This window comes from Pantherophis guttatus, chromosome 6, assembly GCF_059756535.1.
Source record: "Pantherophis guttatus breed Tessera chromosome 6, ASM5975653v1, whole genome shotgun sequence".
Classification (NCBI taxonomy): domain Eukaryota; kingdom Metazoa; phylum Chordata; class Lepidosauria; order Squamata; family Colubridae; genus Pantherophis; species Pantherophis guttatus.
Window position 1 is genome coordinate 104,011,081 of NC_142068.1, and position 21,119 is coordinate 104,032,199.

A 21,119-nucleotide genomic window follows, 5' to 3' on the forward strand; every position below is an offset into this window, starting at 1 on the left:
CTATGTGGTTCCAGCTATGTAGACTTACTGATAGGTTCAAGCACTGAATTAGTTCCGTATAAATCAATATTGTACAGGTTGTTATTTTTATTCATTCTCCATTTTCACATCCTTTTTGTTAAAATTGATTGAATCACAATTGTGTATTTTTTTTCCTTTTTAAACCACAACTGATTTTCTTTATAGTAGGAGTTATATTTGCTTGTATTTCAATATTTAACAAAACAAAACAAAAAGGAGATAACAAGAAGTGGTAGGTCCAGTACCAGATACCAAAGATACCAAGGATTTTGAACTGGGTTAAAATGACTTTTTGTGTTTCTCCTTTTAAGGCATAACATGGGCAAATAAAGCATTGGAGAAAAGTAAACACATTTTACCCAGGGGGTAAATCCAGCAGGTTCTGACAGGTTCTGGAGAACCGGTAGCGGAAATTTTGAGTAGTTGGGAGAACCAGCAAATACCACCTTTGGCTGGCCCCAGAGTGGGGAGGGAATGGGGATTTTGCAGTATCCTTCCCCTGCCACACCCACCAAGCCATGCCCACAGAACCGGTAGTAAAAAAAATGGATTTCACCACTGATTTTACCCCCAATAATTGTATATTTAGTTTACCACTCTCCTGTCACAGTGAAGTTATCTTGCTTGATTTTATGGTGACTTTTCTTTTCTTTTGTTTCTCTTTGCTCTGTTGAACCCAAAAGCTCTCCATCCATAATCCTTCAAAAAGAAATTTCTGCTAATGGGGGTTGATGACCTTAATTAAAATTGATAGTTTGATATAATATTTATGTATCAATTTGGGGGGATGAAATAACGTAACTCTGCTACAGATGAGGAGAAGCAATGGATCTAAGGCAACCAACGTTTTAAAGAATTGAGATGCTCCTAGAAAGATAAAGATGGAAGGACACTTCCAAACTAACTAGCAGAAGAAGTATTTTTCCTGGCAATGCTGAACCTTGCAAAATCTTCCTTAACTTCCCATCTCTTCCTAGCCTCTCCTTCAAGATCTTTGGGTTATTCTACCCTTTAGATAAGAAACGGGGAATTTTGAAAATAAACAAGAAAACAAACTTCAATTTGTTTTTCAACATGTACATTCGTGAAAATGCTCTGGATAAAACCATTTATGCAAAGCCTACCATTTCCTCCAGTGTCACCCACCTTCCTGAGTGGAGATGGTCCCCTCCGGACAAGGAAGGCAGTCATAGCAGCAAACTGGCTCTCCTTCTCGAGCCCTCTTGACAAATCCAGGACGACAACTTTCCACACATTTGGACTGAGGCAGGGACTGAGCAGAAAAACAAGGAATGCCAAAGAAAATGTGTTAGGACTCTCCGTCCATGGAAAGTGGAGGTAGAAATGGACATTAGCCAGGTAGCCTCTGGTCTTCACTGAGGTAGATATAAAAGTTCCAAATGATTGTAGAAGATACAATTATTGGCAGATTTTTCATTTAGTTCCTGCCTTTTGTTTAATAAAGTCTGGAGGGATGAAATTGAAAAAAGATTAAGTGACAGACAGCTGGTTTCTCCTCGTGGTCCTTTTAACATGCATTCCTCCATTCTTCATTTAGTCTTGATTTTAAAGTATGATGATCTATTCATATTAAATTTTAGAATGTATTAAATGTAGACTAATGATATATTTATTAAATTTTTAGTGTATCAGACTTAGGAAAATAGAGGAAAAACTGTGATTAAGAAAGAAATCTCTAATCAGTAGGATCTGCAAAGATTTCTTCTGGCGTACATAAAAGATTGAAAAGCTGCAGAGCTTCTTTGAAAGAGGCCATTGTGGTCTCTCAGTTAAAATATAGAGGAAAAATTTCTTTACAAATGAGGGCTGTTGACTTTAAAGGAGATATTCTTTGTTGATTTGTATATTTATTTCTTCATGCTAGGAAACTATGACTAAAACAGACTGCGTAGTTTCTAAAACTTTAGTGAGAGGAGATAAAGGTGAGGTCATGAGACCGGGTCTCTCAAAAGGCTCAGGTTAGGGTTACACTTCTGCATTACTACACATCAGGAAACATATGTGTCTCTCGTCCAGAGACGGTTGCATAGCTCTTGGGTTTGTAGACTGAGAAGGCTGACATTCTGACTAGAGAGAGTTCAAACAAAAGCACCGAAAATGTAGAAGACTTCCCAACAGGAAGTCAGATCAACCAATCAGCATGCAGGACACACATCTCCACACAACATATAGTTGAAATTTGGAAGCTGTGCACATTGGCCCATCTGCAACCATCTGCAATTTATGCTTACCCATCAACCCCTCCACAGTGTAGGTATGTGTCAATGCCTATGCACAGTTGCAGACAACTCTAAATCAAGCTTAAGTCAGGCATCTTTTGCTGCAGCATGTGGAATATGAGGATGTGCCCTGAGTCAGAAATGGATATTTCTAAAGCCCATCTAGTTATCTAAGGCAAGGTCTCTTCTGCTGAAGAACTAGAATTAGCAACAGGCATGCCAAGACAAATCCACATTTGAGCACAAAAACTCTCTGTCCACGGTCCTTTGAGAAGATCTTTTTGCTTATGGTTAGTTAAATTTGGTTTAGTTAAATTTAGCTTAGTTAAATTTGGAACCTCCTTTTCACTCAGAGAGACTTAAGGGAATTCGCACTCAAGATCAATAATGCCGTTCCAGGGGTTTTTAGATGAAGAGCCTCTTAAAAGTCAACAGCCAAATCCAAGTAGCATTTCTCCTGCTTGATTGAGGTGTTGGACTAGAAGACCTCCACGGTCCCTCCCTTCCAATGGTGTTATTCTACTGTTCTGTCCTAAAGAATCATCATAAACAAATAAACAAATAAACAAATAAACAAATAAACAAATAAACAAATAAACAAATAAACAAATAAACAAATAAACAAATAAACAAATAAACAAATAAACAAATAAACAAATAAACAAATAAACAAATAAACAAATAAATAAATTTATTTCTATACCGCCCTTCTCCCGAAGGACTCAGGGCAGTGTACAGCCTATTAAAAGCACAAAGACAGACATCAATTAAAAATTATTAAAATTATTAAATAATTTCGGCTCAGATTTAAAACTCCAAAAAAAATTAAACACCCAATTTAAAATCATTACATTGATAGCCCGGCCTGGTTTGGCTATATGGACAAAGAAATGGATTGAATGATTATACAAACCAGAAGAGACGAGATGATGATTTTAAGTTAGAAAATCTGACTTCAAGAAGAGAGCGAGTATTTCAGAAACATCAATCTCAAATCACTATTTTAAAAGTTTCCAAAATAAAACAGGGGGGATTGTTGAAAGAATTTATAAAAAAAAAAGGATTGGAAAAAATACAAAAAGAAGTGAAGAACAGAAGATTAAGAAAGATATTCTCCTGTGGATTTTGGGCAAATATGTGTTTTAATGGTATTAAAAGATTTTTAAAATGTTTAACATAAGGTTATATTATTCTACAAGATATATGAGATAAATTGTATAAGCTTTTAGGATGTTTAACCCTTTGAAGCGAAGAGGATTAATGTTAAACTCAGAATTTTATTGTAAACTGATAATTAGTTTTGGATAGTTAAGGGTTGTTCTTTTAAAAAAGTTAGAGATATTAAGACGGTTAATTGAAAAATACCCTCCTATAGATTCTGAAATTTATATTTGGTAAATAAGTGTTTTAAAGGTATTAAGAGATTTTTAAAAATGCTTAACATTAGACTATAAGAATGAATTTAATTTAATTGGTATTGAGAATTTATAAAAGGGAGGTTGTTGAATTGGAGCAAAGGGAGTTAAAGAACATGTGGGAGCTTTGAACTTTATAATTTGTTAGTTTATTTTAGCATATGTTTGTTAGATGCTATACCCTGTTTTTGCTCTGGGAAGTCAGGGGTGGGGTGGGGAGGGGGGGATAAGGGAGGGGGGGAAAGTGATGAATAGAGAAATGTTTTAGCAGAAGAAAGTGTATTCTAGAATATAGGAGTTGCTCAGATACTAAAGGAGGAAAATATTTCACAGCAAAGAAGTTAGAAAGGAGAGAGGAGGAGGGGGTAGGAAGAGGAGAGGGAGGGAGAGGAATGGAAGAAAGGAGAGGAGGAAGGGAAGGGAAGGGGACAGGAGTAGGAGTGAAGGCGAGAAGGGGGAAAAGATAGCCCAGCCTGGCGGAACAGCAGGGTCTTGAGGGCACAGGGAAATACATGGAGGTTGGAGATCTTACGTATTTCTGGGGGCAGTTCATTCCACAGGGCTGGGGCTCCCACAGAGAAGGCCCTCCCCCTGGGTGTCACCAGTCGACATAACTTGGCCGATGGCACCCTGAGGAGACCCTCTCTGTGGGAGCGGACTGGCCGGTGGCAGGCTATTGGTGGCAGAAGTTGGTCTCGGAGGTACCTGGGTCCTATGCCATGGAGCGCTTTAAAGGTGGTGACCAGCACCTTGAATCGCACCCGGAAGACCACTGGGAGCCAGTGCAGCTCACGCAGGAGAGGTGTCACGTGGGCGCAACGAGTTGCGCCCATAACCACCTGCACGGCCGCATTCTGGACCAGTTGGAGCCTCCGAGTGCTCTTCAAGGGAAGCCTCATGTAGAGAGCATTACAGTAGTCCAGCCAGGAGGTGACACGGGCATGAGTGACCGTGCGCAAGGCATCCCGGTCCAAAAAGGGCTGCAACTGGCGAATCAGGCGAACCTGATAGAAAGGCCCCCTGGCCACGGCCATCATATGCTCTTCTAAAGACAGCCGTGCATCCAGGAGGACACCCAGATTGCAAGCCCTCTCTGTGGGGGGCAAAGACTCACCCCCAATAGTCAGCGATGGCACCAGCTGACTATATTGGGACACCGGAAGCCACAGCCACTTGGTCTTGGAAGGGTTGAGTCTGAGCCTATTTCTCCCCATCCAGACCCGCACGGCCTCCAGGCAGTGAGACATGACATCAAGGGCATCATTGGGGTGGTCTGGAGTGGAGATGTACAGCTGAGTGTCATCAGCGTACTGATGGACTCTCATCCCAAAATGATGGATGATCTCACCCAGCGGCTTCACACATAAATGTTGAACAGAAGGGGCGAGAGGACCGACCCTTGTGGCACTCCCCATGTGAGGCACCTCAAGGTCGACCTCTGCCCCCCTGCCAACACCAACTGCAAATGGTTGGAGAGGAAGGAGGAGAACAACCACAAAACGGTGCCCCCTATTCCTAACCCCCTCAACCACTGCAGCGTGATACCATGGTCGATGGTATCAAAAGCCGCTGAGAGATCTAATAGGACCAGGACAGAAGAGCAACCCCTGTCCCGAGCCCTCCAGAGATCATCCACCAATGTGACCAATGCCGTTTCTGTGCTGTACCCCTGCCTGAAGCCCGACTGGTATGGGTCCAGATAGATAGCTTCATCCAGGTGTCGGGGAAGCTGTCGTGCCACCACACTCTCAACAACCTTCGCCACAAAACGAAGGTTGGAGACCGGATGGTAGTTAGCTAATTCAGCCGGGTCCAGGGAAGGCTTCTTGAGGAGGGGCCTCACCACCGCTTCTTTCAAGGTGGTGGGAAAGGCACCCTCACTCAAAGAAGCACTTATAATCCCCTGGAGCCGCCCTAATGTAACCTCCTGGGAGGCCAGTACCAACCAGGAGGGACACGGGTCCAATAAACATGTGGCGGCACTAATCTTACCCAGAACCTTGTCCACATCCTCGGGAGCCACAGGATCAAACTCCTCCCAGATAATATTCTCAAGACCTACTCTTGTCTCCTCCCCTGGATTCACCCAGTCGGAGTCCAAGCCTTCCTGAATCTGAGCGACTTTATCATGCAGGAATTGCACAAAATCCTCAGTTCGACCCTGCAAGGGATCTTCCCGCACCTCCCCCCCGAAGAAGGGAGTGGGTCACCCTAAACAGAGTGGTTGGGCAGTTCTCTGCAGATGCGATAAGAGTGGAAAAATGGTTAGATTTCGCTGCTTTTATCGCCACTAGGTAGGTCTTGATATAAGACCTCACCAGTGTCCGGTCAGAATCAGATTGACTAGTCCTCCAGATGCTCTCTAGGCGTCTTTTCTGATGCTTTATCTCTCTCAGCTCCTTGGAGAACCAAGGAGCCAATTGAGATTGGCATCGGGTCAGAGGCCGCAAAGGCACGACGTGGTCCAAAGCTCCAGCGACCGCACTCTCCCAGGCGGCCACCAGATCTTCGGTCAGGTCATGTGCCATGGTCTCAGGAAACGGCCCAAGCTCCATCAGGAACCTTTCGGGATCCATCAGGCGCCTGGGACGGAACCATCTGGTCGGTTCCGTCTCCCTGCAGCGGGGGAAGCGGCTGGAAAGTCCAAGTGAAGGAGCGAATGATCTGTCCATGACAAGGGTTTAATGTCTAGGTCCCCTCTACCAAGATCATTCAACCACTGTCCAGAGACAAAAATCAAGTCCAGAATGTGTCCCCCTATGTGAATGGGGCCTTGAACTAATTGGGTCAGGTCCATGGCTGCCATGGAAGCCATGAACTCCCGAGCCACCTCTGACGCCTCACCGGTGGATGGTAGGTTGAAATCCCCCATGACAACGAGTCTGGGGGTATCAACCACCACCCCGGCAATAATGTCGAGCAGCTCGGGCAGGGTTGCCGCCACGTGGCAGGGAGCCAGGTACGTAGTCAGCAAACCCATCTGCACCCCACGGCCCCACTTCAGAAAAAAGGACTCACATCCGGCTATCTGAGGAACAGTGGTCTCCCTCGGACAAAGACTTTCCCTAATAATCGCCACCACTCCCCCACCCCTCCTCTGAGCCCTTGGCTGATGAAATGCATGGAAACCTGGTGGACACATTTCAATGAGGGGGACCCTCCCCCTCCTGGCCCAACTAGGTCTCCGTAATACCTGCCAGGTCTGCACCCCCCTCCAAGATAAGATCACAAATGAGGGGAGCTTTGTTAACAACCAAACTGGCATTGATCCCATGTTCGACATGGCTGAATCAGCTTAGAACATAGCACCTTATAACCAGATGTTATAATAACATCTGAAGGATGCTTTCTTCAATATTGCTGAAGCCTCCAAAGCAGTCTAAGGAAACTCTCATTCTTCACTGTCAGTTCTCAGTGAAGGTCGTCCACCATGGTGATTAGGTTTTTAGCCCACTGGAAACAGTTCCTGAGGCTTTGGAAAAGAGAGAAAAGACACCAATATTCCACCCACCTTGTTGAGCAACTTTAGCTGCAAAAGAGCATCTTGGTTGGTCATCAGTCTCTGATTTTCAAAGCTCCCCATTTGCTGTCGGATGGGATCCTCCTTGGGGAGAATCACCCAGCTCCAAATGATCAGATCTGCTGCTAAGTCTCCATTTTGATCCGGGTACAGTTTATAGAAGGAAAGATTGCAAAACTCATTCTTCTTCAGAAAGGAATGGAACTAAAATGGAAACATCCAGAAATTTAAAAGCAGAAAATTTAGTTTCTTACCCCACGTGGTCTTTTCACATTTGAATCTTTCGTCTACATTTTCTAACTTCCAAGAATTCTTATTTGGGCGAACAAGAGTTACCACTATTTTCAGGAGTGAAAAACAAAGTCAAATTTAGAGCAGGTTGTGAGACGAATGAGCACATAATCTTTATAAAATTAATATTAAAATATATCTGTCATGATGTCCATACTTTGGAATATTAGGCCATGAATGATTAAATTGGCTAAAACTTTGTCCTTTTGAACCACAAAGTTGTTCAGATGGTTCCTCTCCATCTCCTTTGGGTGCCTTCTGAAAAGCAACCAAGTTTGATGGATCTTTGTCAGCACAGCTTACCTGCCATGGTTGCAGCCTTGGAGCCCCCAGCTTCTCTTTGACCCCCTTCCTTTTCAATCTGGAGGAATAGGCAGCCTTCAAGGCCTGGGCCAGGGTCTTCATGATATTGTATTTATGGTGTTTATTTCTAATCCGGATCCTGTCCCATTTCCATTGGGTCCCCAGTGGGGCTTTCTGGGTGCATCTTCTGCGGCCTTTGACAGAAAAGATGTTCTTTGAAAGAGAACAGTGAAAATAAAGATCTTGAAACTTTTCTTCCACAAAGAAATAGGGTTCAAAGGCAGCATCCATTGGCCTTTCTTTTTCCTGAATATCAAAAAACCAAATACTATGGATATATTTGTCAAGTCTGTGCCTTACCATTGTAAATATTGCAATGAATGACATGATCCAAATTTTCCTTTCAATGGGTCCTGGCAAATTTTCAAGTGTTAAATGGAAAGGAAGAATTCTGTCTATAAGGTTAACGTATTCCACGAAGTGAACAAAGACATTGACTTGCCTCCACTTAGAGAGGGCATCCCTGAGAGGTGCTGTATGTCCAGTTGTTAAGAATTGTTGTGATATAACAACACAAATTCCATTCCTAACAAGAGTAGGAGTCAAAGTCCTCATGAAATTTGCTCCCTTCTCTGTGTCTGAAGCGAAGAGGCCAATCAGGGTCCATCTGAAATGGAGAAGCAGTTTGATAATTGCTGGATTCTGGATCCCTTCTTTGGGGAGCATCCAGTAGAAAAAGGGAAAATGACTTTTATCACTCAGAGCCTCTGAAGCAATTTTAGCACTGATCTGAAAGAGCAAGAAAGAATGCTGCATTATGTTTGAGGTCAGATCAAGTCCAAAATATTAAGTTGTAATAAATCCAACCTGGTCCTCATGAACTTATTAGAATAATTTAGTGTTGATTAGCCTTTAAGCCATATCAAGGTGCATAATATAGAACATTAGTAAGTGTGTATGAATCCAGAATGCAAGAAAAATTACATTAAAAAGAATAAGAATAAAGAATGAAAATCATTTCTGTATTATCTCTACAATTTATCACAATCAGACGCACATATCCAGATTTCAACTGAATTTGTTTTGCTTAAATAAAGGGCCATATTATATGCCAGTTTTGAATTTTGATTGCATGGGAAATACGTTATTTAATAAATGGATCCCAATAGCTAATTCTTCTGATAGGCAATCTTAGATCTCTACAAATTAAAATACATTCCATACAAGAGATTTGGTTAGGTCTTTCGTATTTAACCACCCTGTCCAGCTACTGAAATCTTGCTCAAGTAAATACCACCCTAAGATGTGTTGGCATTTCTGCATTTCAATTTGGAAGGTCTGTTTGTAGTGGCTCATCTATTTCAATATTTCCAATCTTATTAAGGATGACCATATATTTCTCTGCTTCGATAAAAATTATTACAAATATAAAAAACTTTTATCTGTACCTAAAACGTTCTTGTTCTTTGCAAGGAATGCACTTTTCTTCTATCCAATCTCAACTTTACTTAAGAGGAACATGGCATTTATTTTAGCCACAGTATCTATTAAATAACTGCCCTGTAATTGCTAGAGTCCTTTCCCCCTCTTTTTAAATATAGATAGATAAATAGATACATAGATAGATAGATAGATAGATAGATAGATAGGTATAGGTATAGGTATAGGTATAGGTATAGGTATAGATATAGATATAGATATAGATATAGATATAGATATAGATATAGATATAGATATAGATATATATGCTACAATTCAGAGGGACATGGTGGCTCAGTGGTTAAGACGCTGAGCTTGTCGATTGAAAGGTCAGCAGTTCAGAGGTTCAAATCCCTAATGCCACGTAACGGGGTGAGCTCCCGTTACTTCTCCCAGCTTCTGCCAACCTAACAGTTCAAAAGCATGTAAAAAATGCCAGTAGAAAAATAGGGCCCACCTTTGGTGGGAAGGGAACAGCATTCCGTGCACCTTTGGCATTTAGTCATGCCAGCCACATGACCATGGAGATGTCTTGGTACAGCGCTGGCTCTTCGGCTTTGAAACGGAGATGAGCACCGCCCCCTAGAGTCGGGAATGACTAGCATGCATGTGCGAGGGGAACCTTTACCTTTAGATGCTACAATTGTCAACACGAATCTAACAAGATATGGCATGTCAGGAATAAATGCCTTGCCTCTGACCCAGAGCTAGAGTCAGGGGGGCTGGGCAAGCCAACCCCCAAGGTCCACCCTAACCCAATAACCCCTCCTTACCTTAGCCACGCCCAGGGGATACTTAAGGGTCAGCCATGCGGTCCTGCTCCAGTTCCAGATCTGTACCTGTAATGATAAGATGCCTTGTTAATAAACACTACTTGTTTTGATGAATACCTGCTTGTTGGAGTTATTGGGCGCGATCCTTGAACACCTTAACAATATGGTAGCAGAGGATGGTTTAACAGCCCAATTTAACAGCTCCAGAACATGCAAAGGACCACGACAGACAGGGTGAATACCAGGGCATTCACCAAGAAGATGGCAGAACGGCCTGCCCAACCTGAAGACATGCAAGGAGAGGCACCCGAAATGAGCGGCCTACTCCACCACCCGTGCACCCCGACCAGATGCGATGAGGGGTGGAAGGAACATGAGAACCCGACAGGAGAAAGGCACGACCTAAAAGGAAAACTCCTGAAGCTGATAGACTCGTCACAAAGCAACACCAACCTCATCGCGGAACTCCGGAGCCTGGTCAAAGGCTGCGAAGCAGCGAGTGAGGAAGATGAAGACAAGTCCGACTACAGCGACGAAGACGCGGTAAGAAAGGACTGCCCCCACCAGAAACCCACCGAAAAGGCCAAAGAAGAATTTGCGCCCTTTTTGCGGCGGCCATCTTGGGAGGTGACATCACCAAAGATGGCTGACCAACAACCAATAGATTCCTGAGATTTAAATCTCATGGCAGGAATCGGGGCCTACTCCAAAGTAGCCACCCAAAACTACCACAACAAACAAGAAAGCCCAAAGCCTAAACCTACGGGCCCGCCTACCGAGCCCGAGGTCAACAAAGCAATCGAACTAATCACCGCGGCCCTAGGGGACAAAATGAAGTTACCGGACACACACCCCGGTGCCAGGCCAAAACGCAAAGGGGACCCTAACGCAAGGAGGGCCAGCACTGGTGCCCATCCAGGGGAGCAGATCGCCACCGTGCAGACCCAGCACTACCCAGGACTCCCAGGGAGCCCACCCATAGGAATGGGGCACCGAGGGTGATGGGACCACTCACCGGACCGACGACCGGGACCAGGTCCAGGACCCGCGGGCCCATCTGCAGGCAGGGGACGTCCATCGGCGGGCAGGGGACTCGGCCCGACACCCGGAGGCAACACCCACGCGAGGCCGGGCCATCCGGGACCATTCGCAGCCCCAGCGGGACTTCCGACCTTCTCTGGCGATCCTCACCGCTTCCCGAGGCTCCAGACGGCGATCCGCAATGATTTCGACCAAGCGAGGCCGACCAAGGAAGAACCGAAGGCCCATCCGGAAGATTGGGGCCTTCACCCGGGAGCTGCAGGGACGAGCTCCTCACTCCACGGCGGCTGGACAGGAATGAACTTCACACATGCGCAATGCCTCCCTGCAAGAGAAACGGAACGAGACATAGAGCTATACCGACGCAAGCACATAGAAGCAAGTCAGTTCAGACTTGCCACAGTTGTCCCCCTGTCTTATTGCGAGTATCCTTACGTGAGGAACCATGGACAGCGACACAATGTAAGTAATTTAACTTACAATTCAGGGACTTTGCCAAGTGACTTTCCCAAACTAAGACTAGATGGAGAGAATTTCCTGGACTGGAACCAGCAGCTCCAAGTCACCCTGCTGAAGGGAGACCTATTATCCCTAGTCACTGATCCCCCAGAAAAACCCTGGACTTTTGAATTAGATTGCACTCACCATAAAGCATATTACATTGTTATTGCCAGCATTACCCCCAGCATTTACCCTAGCATTAGCCACCACTTGACTGCTCTAGAGGTAATACAGAGAATGCACAAACTATTCTACTGTCAAAGCGTAGCAAGCACCACTAGACTATCCAGAGAGTTCTATGCCACCAAACTCAAAGCAGGGACCCCAATGAGCGAGCATTTATTGTCCCTAAATGGCACCAGGGCCCAGCTGACCCAAAGGGGGGAGGTCATAAGTGAGAGGACCATGATAAGCATTATTGTGAATTCCCTGGACTCCAGCTGGGACACCTTCATCACACAGATAGACAACCTAGGGTCAGGGAAACTCACACTGGAATTACTAACAAGCAAACTCATAGCTGAAGACAGCATCAGGAAAGACTGCTCACTAAGCCGCAGGGAGCAGAGACCCAGCAGAAGGACTGAGCCACAGGGTAGGAGCCACAGTAACACAGAGTGCTACATATGTGGGTCAAAAAACCATTATAAAAGGGACTGCCCTAGAAACACAGGGGACAGGGACAGGTCACACTGAAGGGACAGATCAGAACAAAGGGCAAGATACAGTGACAGACGCTCGCCAGAGGACAGACACAGGCGCAGAGACTCTCCTAGCCCCAGGGACAGAAGAAATCACAGGGATAGCTCCAGGGAGAGCCAGAATGGGTCACTGTAGGGACTGGGAGATCAAGAGCAACACAAAGGTCAGGACAGGAAGGAAGGCACATGGCTACTGGACTCAGGAGCCACAAACCACACCACATATGACCGTAACTTACTAACCTCATTTACAGAAGAAAACTTTATAATAAAAGTGGCTAACCAGAACAATGTGCAAGTGACAGGGAAAGGTAACGCATACATGCCAGGGGTAGGGGTAATACAGGGGGTGCTGTTAGTGCCAAATATCCTTGCCACATATAATATCCTTGCCACACTAAAACTGAGCAAGGACAACAACGTTGAGGTGACATTCAAAGAAGGAAAGGCACATGTAACTAGAGGGGACAAAAGCATAGGGAAAACAGTGATCAGTGGGGACCTGCCATTCTTCCACCCAGTCAGAGACACGCAACCCAAGGTAAACAACCACCGGAAGGTAAAACACGACAATCCAGACAACACAAGTGAGGAAGTAGAGGGGGTTAGCCACACACACACCACTAGTGACTCAAGTGAGCAGGGGGTACCCAGGAAGGAAAATCCAGCGATAGGGAAGCTAATGCATGACAACTGTGCACACCTACTACACAGAAGATTAGGGCACATTAGCTTCCCTATGGTGCAGAAAATGATGGAATGCTCCGAAGGTGTAAAAATAAAGAATTGTGAGAACTATCTCGAGTGTTCTATTTGTAAAAGCTCCAAATTAAGAACCAAACCCAGGCCCAAAAGTCAGTACGCACAACCAATTCAATCTTCCAACTCATACATATGGACCTAGTGGGGCCACTAAGGCCCTCCATCAAATACAGGAAGAGGTTCTTTCTGACCATAGTGGATGATTTCAGCCGCTATGGCTTTGTGTACACTCTAAAGCACAAAAACGAGGTATTCCAAAAATTTAAGGAATTCTATGCAAGGGTGGAAACACAACATAACACCAAGATCAGACAAATAATGACAGACCGGGGGTCTGAATTTTTGTCAAGCGACTTCTCGCGATGGCTGAGGGCACACGGGATAGTCCATTACACGACTTCTCCGTTCTCCGCCTTTCAAAATGGCGTTGCAGAACAAAAAAACGGAACACTGCAGACCATGATGAGGTGCGCACTAGAGGATGCCGGTTTAGGGCAGCATTTCTGGTCAGAAGCACTCATTTATTCGAACTACACTTTGAACAGGCTATGGTCCAGCGTACTGAATAAAACTCCATATGAGTTGATGTACCAAAGGAAACCACAGGTGTCACACTTACATATATTCGGGGTCACAGCAGATGTGCACATCCCCAAGCAATTGAGACACAAGGGAGACAAAGTATCCAGAAGGTTGAGGTTCATGGGGTACGAACCAGGGACGAAGGGATACAGATTCATAGACAGCAACAACAGGTTTGTGGTATCACGAACAGCTGTCTTCCACAAAAATACCAACTGGTCCAAGATACACCTCAACGAGGTGTCCCTTAGCAAGGACGGACCAGGGGATGGCCAAAAGAAGAGTTTGAGGGGTTTTTTAAGTGGGTTTTTTAGTGGGTTTTTAACAAAAATTTTAAGGGGTTCGGGGGGGATTAGGGTGGGTTCTGGGGGAAATCCACCGGGTTCAAGACCAGCCTTAGCGAAGGGCTGCGACATTAGGGACGTAGAACCGGAGGAGGGGGTTGGAGTTCGATTGGAGTTCGATTTGAAGAGGGTTGTTCCATCAGCATAGTGAGTGGGAGGGGCAGATATGGCGGAAGCTGGGGACCACATCATGTTCGGGGAATGCGCATTCGCTATCTTAGAGCGATTGCACACTCCGGTCCCCAATGCTTTTCTCGTTCCCCAGGCTGTCCAGATTCTCAGGGCCAGAGCCTCTGGCTGATGTTATGCAATGCCAGGTCCGTGGTTAATAAAGCCCCCCTCATTCACGATCTTATTCAGGAGGGGGAGGCGGACCTAGCGGGCATTACGGAGACCTGGTTGGGCCAGGAGGGGGGAGTTCCCCTCGTGGATATATGCCCACCAGGCTTCCATGCATTTCATCAGCCGAGGGCTCAGGGCAGGGGCGGGGGGGTGGCGGTTATTATAAAGGAAGGTCTGGATCCAAGGGAGACCACTGTTCCACAGATAGCTGGATGTGAGTCCCTCTTTGTAAAGTGGGGTCGTGGAGTACAGATGGGCTTGTTGGTCACGTACCTGGCTCCCTGCCACGTGGCAACGGCCCTGCCCGAGCTGCTTAACGTTATAGCCGATGTGGCGGTGGACACCCCCAGACTTGTTATTATGGGGGATTTCAAACTGCCATCTATTGGTGAAACGTCTGAGGTGGCTCGAGAGTTCATGGCTTCCATGACGGCCATGGACCTTACTCAGTTAATTCATGACCCCACTCACACAGGGGGACACACTCTGGACTTAGTTTTTGTCTCTGGTCAGTGGTTGAGTGGCCTTGATATAGGGGATATAGCCATCGAACCCTTGTCATGGTCTGACCACTCGCTCCTTCCACTGGACTTTCTAACTGCTGCACCCCGCCGCAGGGAGGCGGGACCGACCAGGTGGTTCCACCCCAGGCGCCTGATGAACCCTGATAGGTTCCAGATGGAGCTTGGGCCATTTCCTGAGACTCTGGCTCATGACTCGGCTGAAGACCTGGTGGCCGCCTGGGATAGTGCAGCTGCCAGGGCCTTGGACCGTGTCGTGCCTTTGCGGCCTCTGACCCGGCACCGAACTCACCTAGCTCCTTGGTTCTCCGAGGAGCTTAGGGAGATGAAGCGCCGGAAAAGACACCTGGAGAGAAGTTGGAGGACCAGCCGCTCCGAATCCGACCAAACACTGGTGAGGTCTCATATTAAGACCTACCTAGTGGCGATAAAAGCGGCAAAATCTAGCTATTTTGCCGCTCTTATTGCGTCATCAGATAATCGCCCGGCCGCCCTGTTTAGGGTGACCCGCTCCCTCCTCCATCTGGAAGTGCGGGATGACCCCTTGCAGGGCCGAGCTGAGGACTTTGTGCAGTATCTGTATGACAAAATCGCTCATATTCGGGAAGGGCTGTCCTCTGACTGGGTATGTCCGGACGGGATGACTGAGGCAGGTCTTGAGAGTGTTACCTGGGGGGAGTTCAATCCTGTGGCTCCCGAGGACATGGACAGGGTCCTGGGACGGCTGAACGCAACCACATGTTTATTGGACCCGTGCCCCTCCTGGTTGGTACTGGCTTCCCGGGAGGTGACACGAGGCTGGCGCCAGAAGATTGTTAACGCTTCTTTGAGTGAGGGTGTCCTGCCGGCCGCTTTGACAGAAGCGGTTGTGAGGCCCCTCCTCAAGAAGCCCTCTCTGGATCCGGCTGTTTTGGCTAACTATCATCCAGTCTCCAACCTTCGCTTTGTTGCGAAGGTTGTTGAGAGTGTGGTGGCGCAACAGCTTCCCCGGTACCTGGATGAAGCTGTCTATCTAGTCCCGCTCCAGTCCAGCTTCCGGCCTGGGCACAGCACGGAAACGGCATTGGTCGCGTTGGTGGATGATCTCTGGAGGGCTCGGGATAGGGGTTGCTCCTCTATCCTGGTCCTGTTAGACCTCTCAGCGGCTTTTGATACCATCAACCATGGTATCATGTTGCACCGGTTGGCGGGGTTGGGGGTGGGGGGCACCGTTCTGCGGTGGTTCTCCTCCTACCTCTCTGACCGGTCACAATCTGTGTTGACAGGGGGGCAGTGGTCGACCCCGAGGCACCTTGCTTGTGGGGTGCCACAAGGGTCGGTCCTCTCGCCCCTTCTGTTCAACATTTATGTAAAGCCGCTGGGTGAGATCATCCGTGGCTTCGGGGTGGAGTTCCATCAGTACACTGATGACACCCAGCTGTACATCTCCACCCCAGGCCACCCCAACGATGCCCTTGAAGTGATGTCCCAGTGCCTGGAGGCCGTGCGGGCCTGGATGGGGAGAAACAGGCTCCGACTCAACCCCTCCAAGACGGAGTGGCTGTGGCTTCCGGTGTCCCGATATAGCCAGCTGATGCCATCGCTGGCTATTGGGGGCGAATCACTCGCCCCCACGGAGAGGGCTCGTAACTTGGGCGTCCTCCTGGACGCACGGCTGTCGTTAGAAGATCATTTGACGGCCGTGGCCAGGGGGGCTTTTTATCAGGTCCGCCTGATACACCAGTTACGCCCCTTTCTAGATCGGGACTCCCTACGCAGAGTCACTCAGGCACTCGTCACTTCCCGCCTGGACTACTACAACGCTCTCTACATGGGGCTCCCCCTGGGGTGCACCTGGAGGCTCCAGCTGGTCCAGAACGCGGCCGCGCAGGGGATTATGGGGGCGACAAGGCGCTCCCATGTAACACCTCTCCTGCGCGAGCTGCACTGGCTCCCGGTGGTCTTCTGGGTGCACTTCAAGGTGTTGGTGACCACCTTTAAAGCGCTCCATGGCTTAGGGCCGGGGTACTTACGAGACCGCCTTCTGCCACCAATAGCCTCCCACCGGCCAGTACGCTCGCACAGAGTGGGCCTTCTCAGGGTGCCGTCCGCCAGACAATGTTGGCTGATGACTCCCAGGGGGAGAGCCTTCTCTGTGGCGGCGCCCACCCTCTGGAACAACCTCCCCCCAGAGATACGTACAATAACAGACCTCCGGATTTTTCGTCGGGCCCTGAAAACCCATCTATTTCAACTAGCTGGGCTGGCTTGAGTTAATTTTAATTTGATTTTAAATTGGGTTGTTTTAATTTACGGCCAAAATATTTAATTATTTTAAATTGCTTTTAAATTTTGTATGTATTGTTTTTTACTTTGGCTGTTCACTGCCCTGAGTCCTATTTTGGAGAAGGGCGGTATAGAAATTTAAATAATAAAATAAATAAATAAATAAAAAGGAGATAAGGCACAACGCAGGAAAGGACACAGAGCAGGAAAAGGGCAAACCCAAGAGACAGGAAATACTAGTGAAGGAGTGGAAGGAGAACCACCCATGCATCAAAGTGGACTCACTCACAGAGAGAGAAGCTAGGTATCTGCATGACACTGAGACACCCCCTTCCAGGCCAATCAGGGCAAACAGGGGCAAAGCGCCAAAAAGGTTAGGGGACTACGTGTTATCCCTCCACACTAACCAATTAACTCCCAACACATATGAGGATGTGCTGAAGTTACCAGATGGGGAAAGAGCAAAATGGGAACAAGCCATGGAAAGGGAAATGAACAGTCTGAGGGAACTAAACGTATACACCCCCTCTGAAGTCCCAGCAGACAAAACGCCCATAGTCACCAGGTGGGTCTACAAAGTTAAAACACTAGAGGGAAACAAAGTTCTCTACAAGGCTAGACTGGTGGCACAAGGGTTCACTCAAAAATACCCTGATGATTACACTGAAACATACTCCCCCACAGTCAGGGCTGAGAGCGTAAAATGTGCGTTGGTAATTGCATCACTACTTGGGCTAGAAGTGCACCAATTCGATGTACAAACTGCTTACCTGCACGCTGAGCTTGATAAGGAGATATATGTGAAAGCACCACCTAGCCAAAGCACCAGGAAGGGGGAAACCTGGGTCCTGAACAGAAGCTTGTATGGGCTCAAACAATCAGGGAAACGCTGGTACGAATGCCTATCCAAGACTCTGAAATCCATGGGTTTCTCAGCCACCTTGGCCGACAACTGCTTCTTCACCAAGAAGTCAGGCAACTCCCTCAAATATGTCCTGATATACATGGATGACATACTGTACATCGGCGATCAGCCTGACAAATGCAATGACTTCGCCAGTGAGCTGGGGAAACACTATTCACTGAAAATACTGGGTAAGGTAGATAAATACTTGGGGGTGCAAATTACAAAGACTGAAAAAGGTTTCCAACTATCGCAGAAAGACAAAATCTTGGAACTGTTGCATAAATGTAATATGACGAACGCCAAAGCGTGTGAAACACCAATGCAACCAGACTTCATAAAGGACATGTACAATGAGGCTGAGGTGTTTAAAGACAATACATTATACAGATCCACCATAGGCTCCCTATTATACATTGCGAACTGGACAAGGCCCGACATTGCCCTGCCAGTTAACTTGCTATCTCGACATGTAGGTAATCCCACTGTATACCACTGGGAAGCCATCAAAAGGGTATTGAGATACCTAAAACATAGCGCCGATGCCTGCCTATCACTAGAGCCCGAGAACACCACAAGACCCACACTCACATGCTACGCAGATGTTGACTGGGCTGGGGACGTGAAAAGCAGGAAGAGCACTTCAGGTTACGTATTATTCCTCAACAACAGCCCAGTACATTGGTACACGGGCAAACAGGACCTGGTAGCTACATCCACAACAGAGGCCGAATACATATGTTTGTCCAAAGCTGCCAACAACCTGGTCTGGTTTGATGACCTGCTCACGGACATATGGGCCGAACCCAACTATCCAATTACCATACACGAGGACAATAAAGCCGCTGTGGAAATATCAAAGGCTGAAGCAGTTGGCCAGAGGTCGAGGCATATTGACATAAAGTATAAACACGTTAGACAGTTCGCAAGCATAGGATTCATAAGAGATATACATTGTGACACAGAAGAACAGACAGCGGACATTCTAACAAAACCATTGCAAAACAAACAGCACACATATCTGACATCAAAATTGGGTGTCCTCTCAAAAACGACATCTCAGGTACACACCATCCAAGAACACCTTGGCCAGGCATTTAGAGGGGGTTTTGTCAGGAATAAATGCCTTGCCTCTGACCCAGAGCTAGAGTCAGGGGGGCTGGGCAAGCCAACCCCCAAGGTCCACCCTAACCCAATAACCCCTCCTTACCTTAGCCACACCCAGGGGATACTTAAGGGTCAGCCATGCGGTCCTGCTCCAGTTCCAGATCTGTACCTGTAATGATAAGATGCCTTGTTAATAAACACTACTTGTTTTGATGAATACCTGCTTGTTGGAGTTACTGGGCGCGATCCTTGAACACCTTAACATGGCAGGTATTATTTCTATGTAAAAATGAGCATACCAATAGAGTGCCCCACAACTAAAGATACAATATTTATTTTAATAGTTGAATAGCCAATAGAAAATCCTCTCCAGGGACCTTATTGGTTTTCAGGGTTTTTATGATGAAGTTGAATACTAACATAATAGAATAAAAAATAGTTGATATGTTAATTAATATAAAGAAAAGCAGACCTTGAATTCCATAGAGAATATACGGTTGGATCTATTGCTCACCCACCACCCACCACCACTCACTTTACCAGAGGGAGAAAAACTCACACAAACCTGTGGGACTTTGTAGGTGTCTGTTAAGGTTGACATCTGGATGGAATTGTCCCTTCTAGCTACATCGAGAAGAGCCAGGAGGTTCTCCTTCCTTCCACAGCTGTAGTTGGGGACATTGGCTTCTCCAGTGGAGAGCATGTCCAGCAAGGCATCTGAAGTGCGTAAAGGGCTCAAATGGTTGTCATGGATGTTGTAGCCAAGTGTGAGGTTGTGCAGCTGGGAATTCTTGTTGACCACTTGAATGGTGAAAATTAATGCTAGGGCTTCTGAAAAACCATAAGTATCCCTATTGTAAAAAAAAGTTCATGTTATTATATTCAACACCAACAAGAAATACTTTCTTTTTTAAAAAAATGGTCCTCTCCGTCCCCACAAGCCTACTGAGCTTTAGTGGACTCTTATTGATCCAAAACCAAGCATCAGTTACACAACTATGAAAATGGGCTGGGCTGAGGAAAATGCAATTGTTTTAATCACTACTTTAAGCAAAAGTCAGCATTCAAGTAATGAACTCAGGAGTGGAGAGGAAATTATCTTTTAGGTTTTTTCAGCCCCATCTTTGGATTTCAGTCTCTTCTGCAAAATAAGACAAAAGAGGGAAGCCATGGAATTCAAAATCATTCAGGCAATTAGGCAGGTCCTGCAATACAGAAGTCAGTGAAATAAGAAGAAAAGGAGAGTATTAGAAGCGCAAATGGAGGGAATGACGCTCCGTCCCCCTGAATGACTTACGAAAGAGGCTGAATAAAAGGTGCCACGTTGAAAGGCAACTTTGTATGGGATATTTCATTTGCAGTGGTGACTATACCAATGAGATGGTCTCCTGGACTGTAATAGCTCCATGGTTGTTTTCCATCCTGGTGGTCCAAACTCAGCGGGCATTTCAGCCTAAGCTTCCCAGAGACTGGATGGGACACCAGCAGGATCAGAAGCAGAAGCAGGAGGTCCATAATTTATAGGATTTTATTAACCCCCTTTGTATTTCTAAATATGAACAAGATTTGGAAGAATTCAAAGCACTTTCAGAAGATCGAAATGCCAGTGACTTTCCTGATATAAACAGAGAAACACTCTGCTTCACCTGGAAAGCAGAAAAAGTAAAGGTAGTCCTCAATTTATAACAGTTCATTTAGTGACCGTTCAAAGTTACAATGGCACTGAAAAAGTGACTTATGAACATTTTTCACCCTCACAACCATTGCAGCATCTCCATGATCACATGATTTATATTGGATGCTGGACAACTGACTCACATGTATGAAAGTGTTCTGGGTCACTTGATCCCCTTTTGTGACCTTGGGAAAAGCAAAGCCAATGGGGAAAGCAGTTTCACCCAACAACCAGGTTACTAATTTAACAACTGCAGTGATTCAGTTAACAAATGTGACAAGAAAAGTCATAAAATGGGGCCAAACTCACTTAACAAGTTTCTCACTTAGCAA

General features: G+C 46.3%; 1 protein-coding gene across 1 annotated transcript; it reads right to left on the bottom strand.

Moving 5' to 3' along the window:
- Positions 1-1,143: 1,143 nt before the first annotated feature.
- Positions 1,144-20,627, bottom strand: LOC148113221 (vomeronasal type-2 receptor 26-like). Its single transcript, XM_087872357.1, has 5 exons — positions 20,410-20,627; positions 19,678-19,963; positions 7,791-8,579; positions 7,188-7,400; positions 1,144-1,294 (listed from the first exon to the last, which is right to left on the bottom strand). Exons 1-5 carry the CDS (start codon positions 20,625-20,627, stop codon positions 1,160-1,162), a joined length of 1,641 nt encoding a protein of 546 aa, XP_087728483.1. The 3' UTR covers positions 1,144-1,159.
- Between the last annotated feature and the right edge of the window lie 492 nt (positions 20,628-21,119).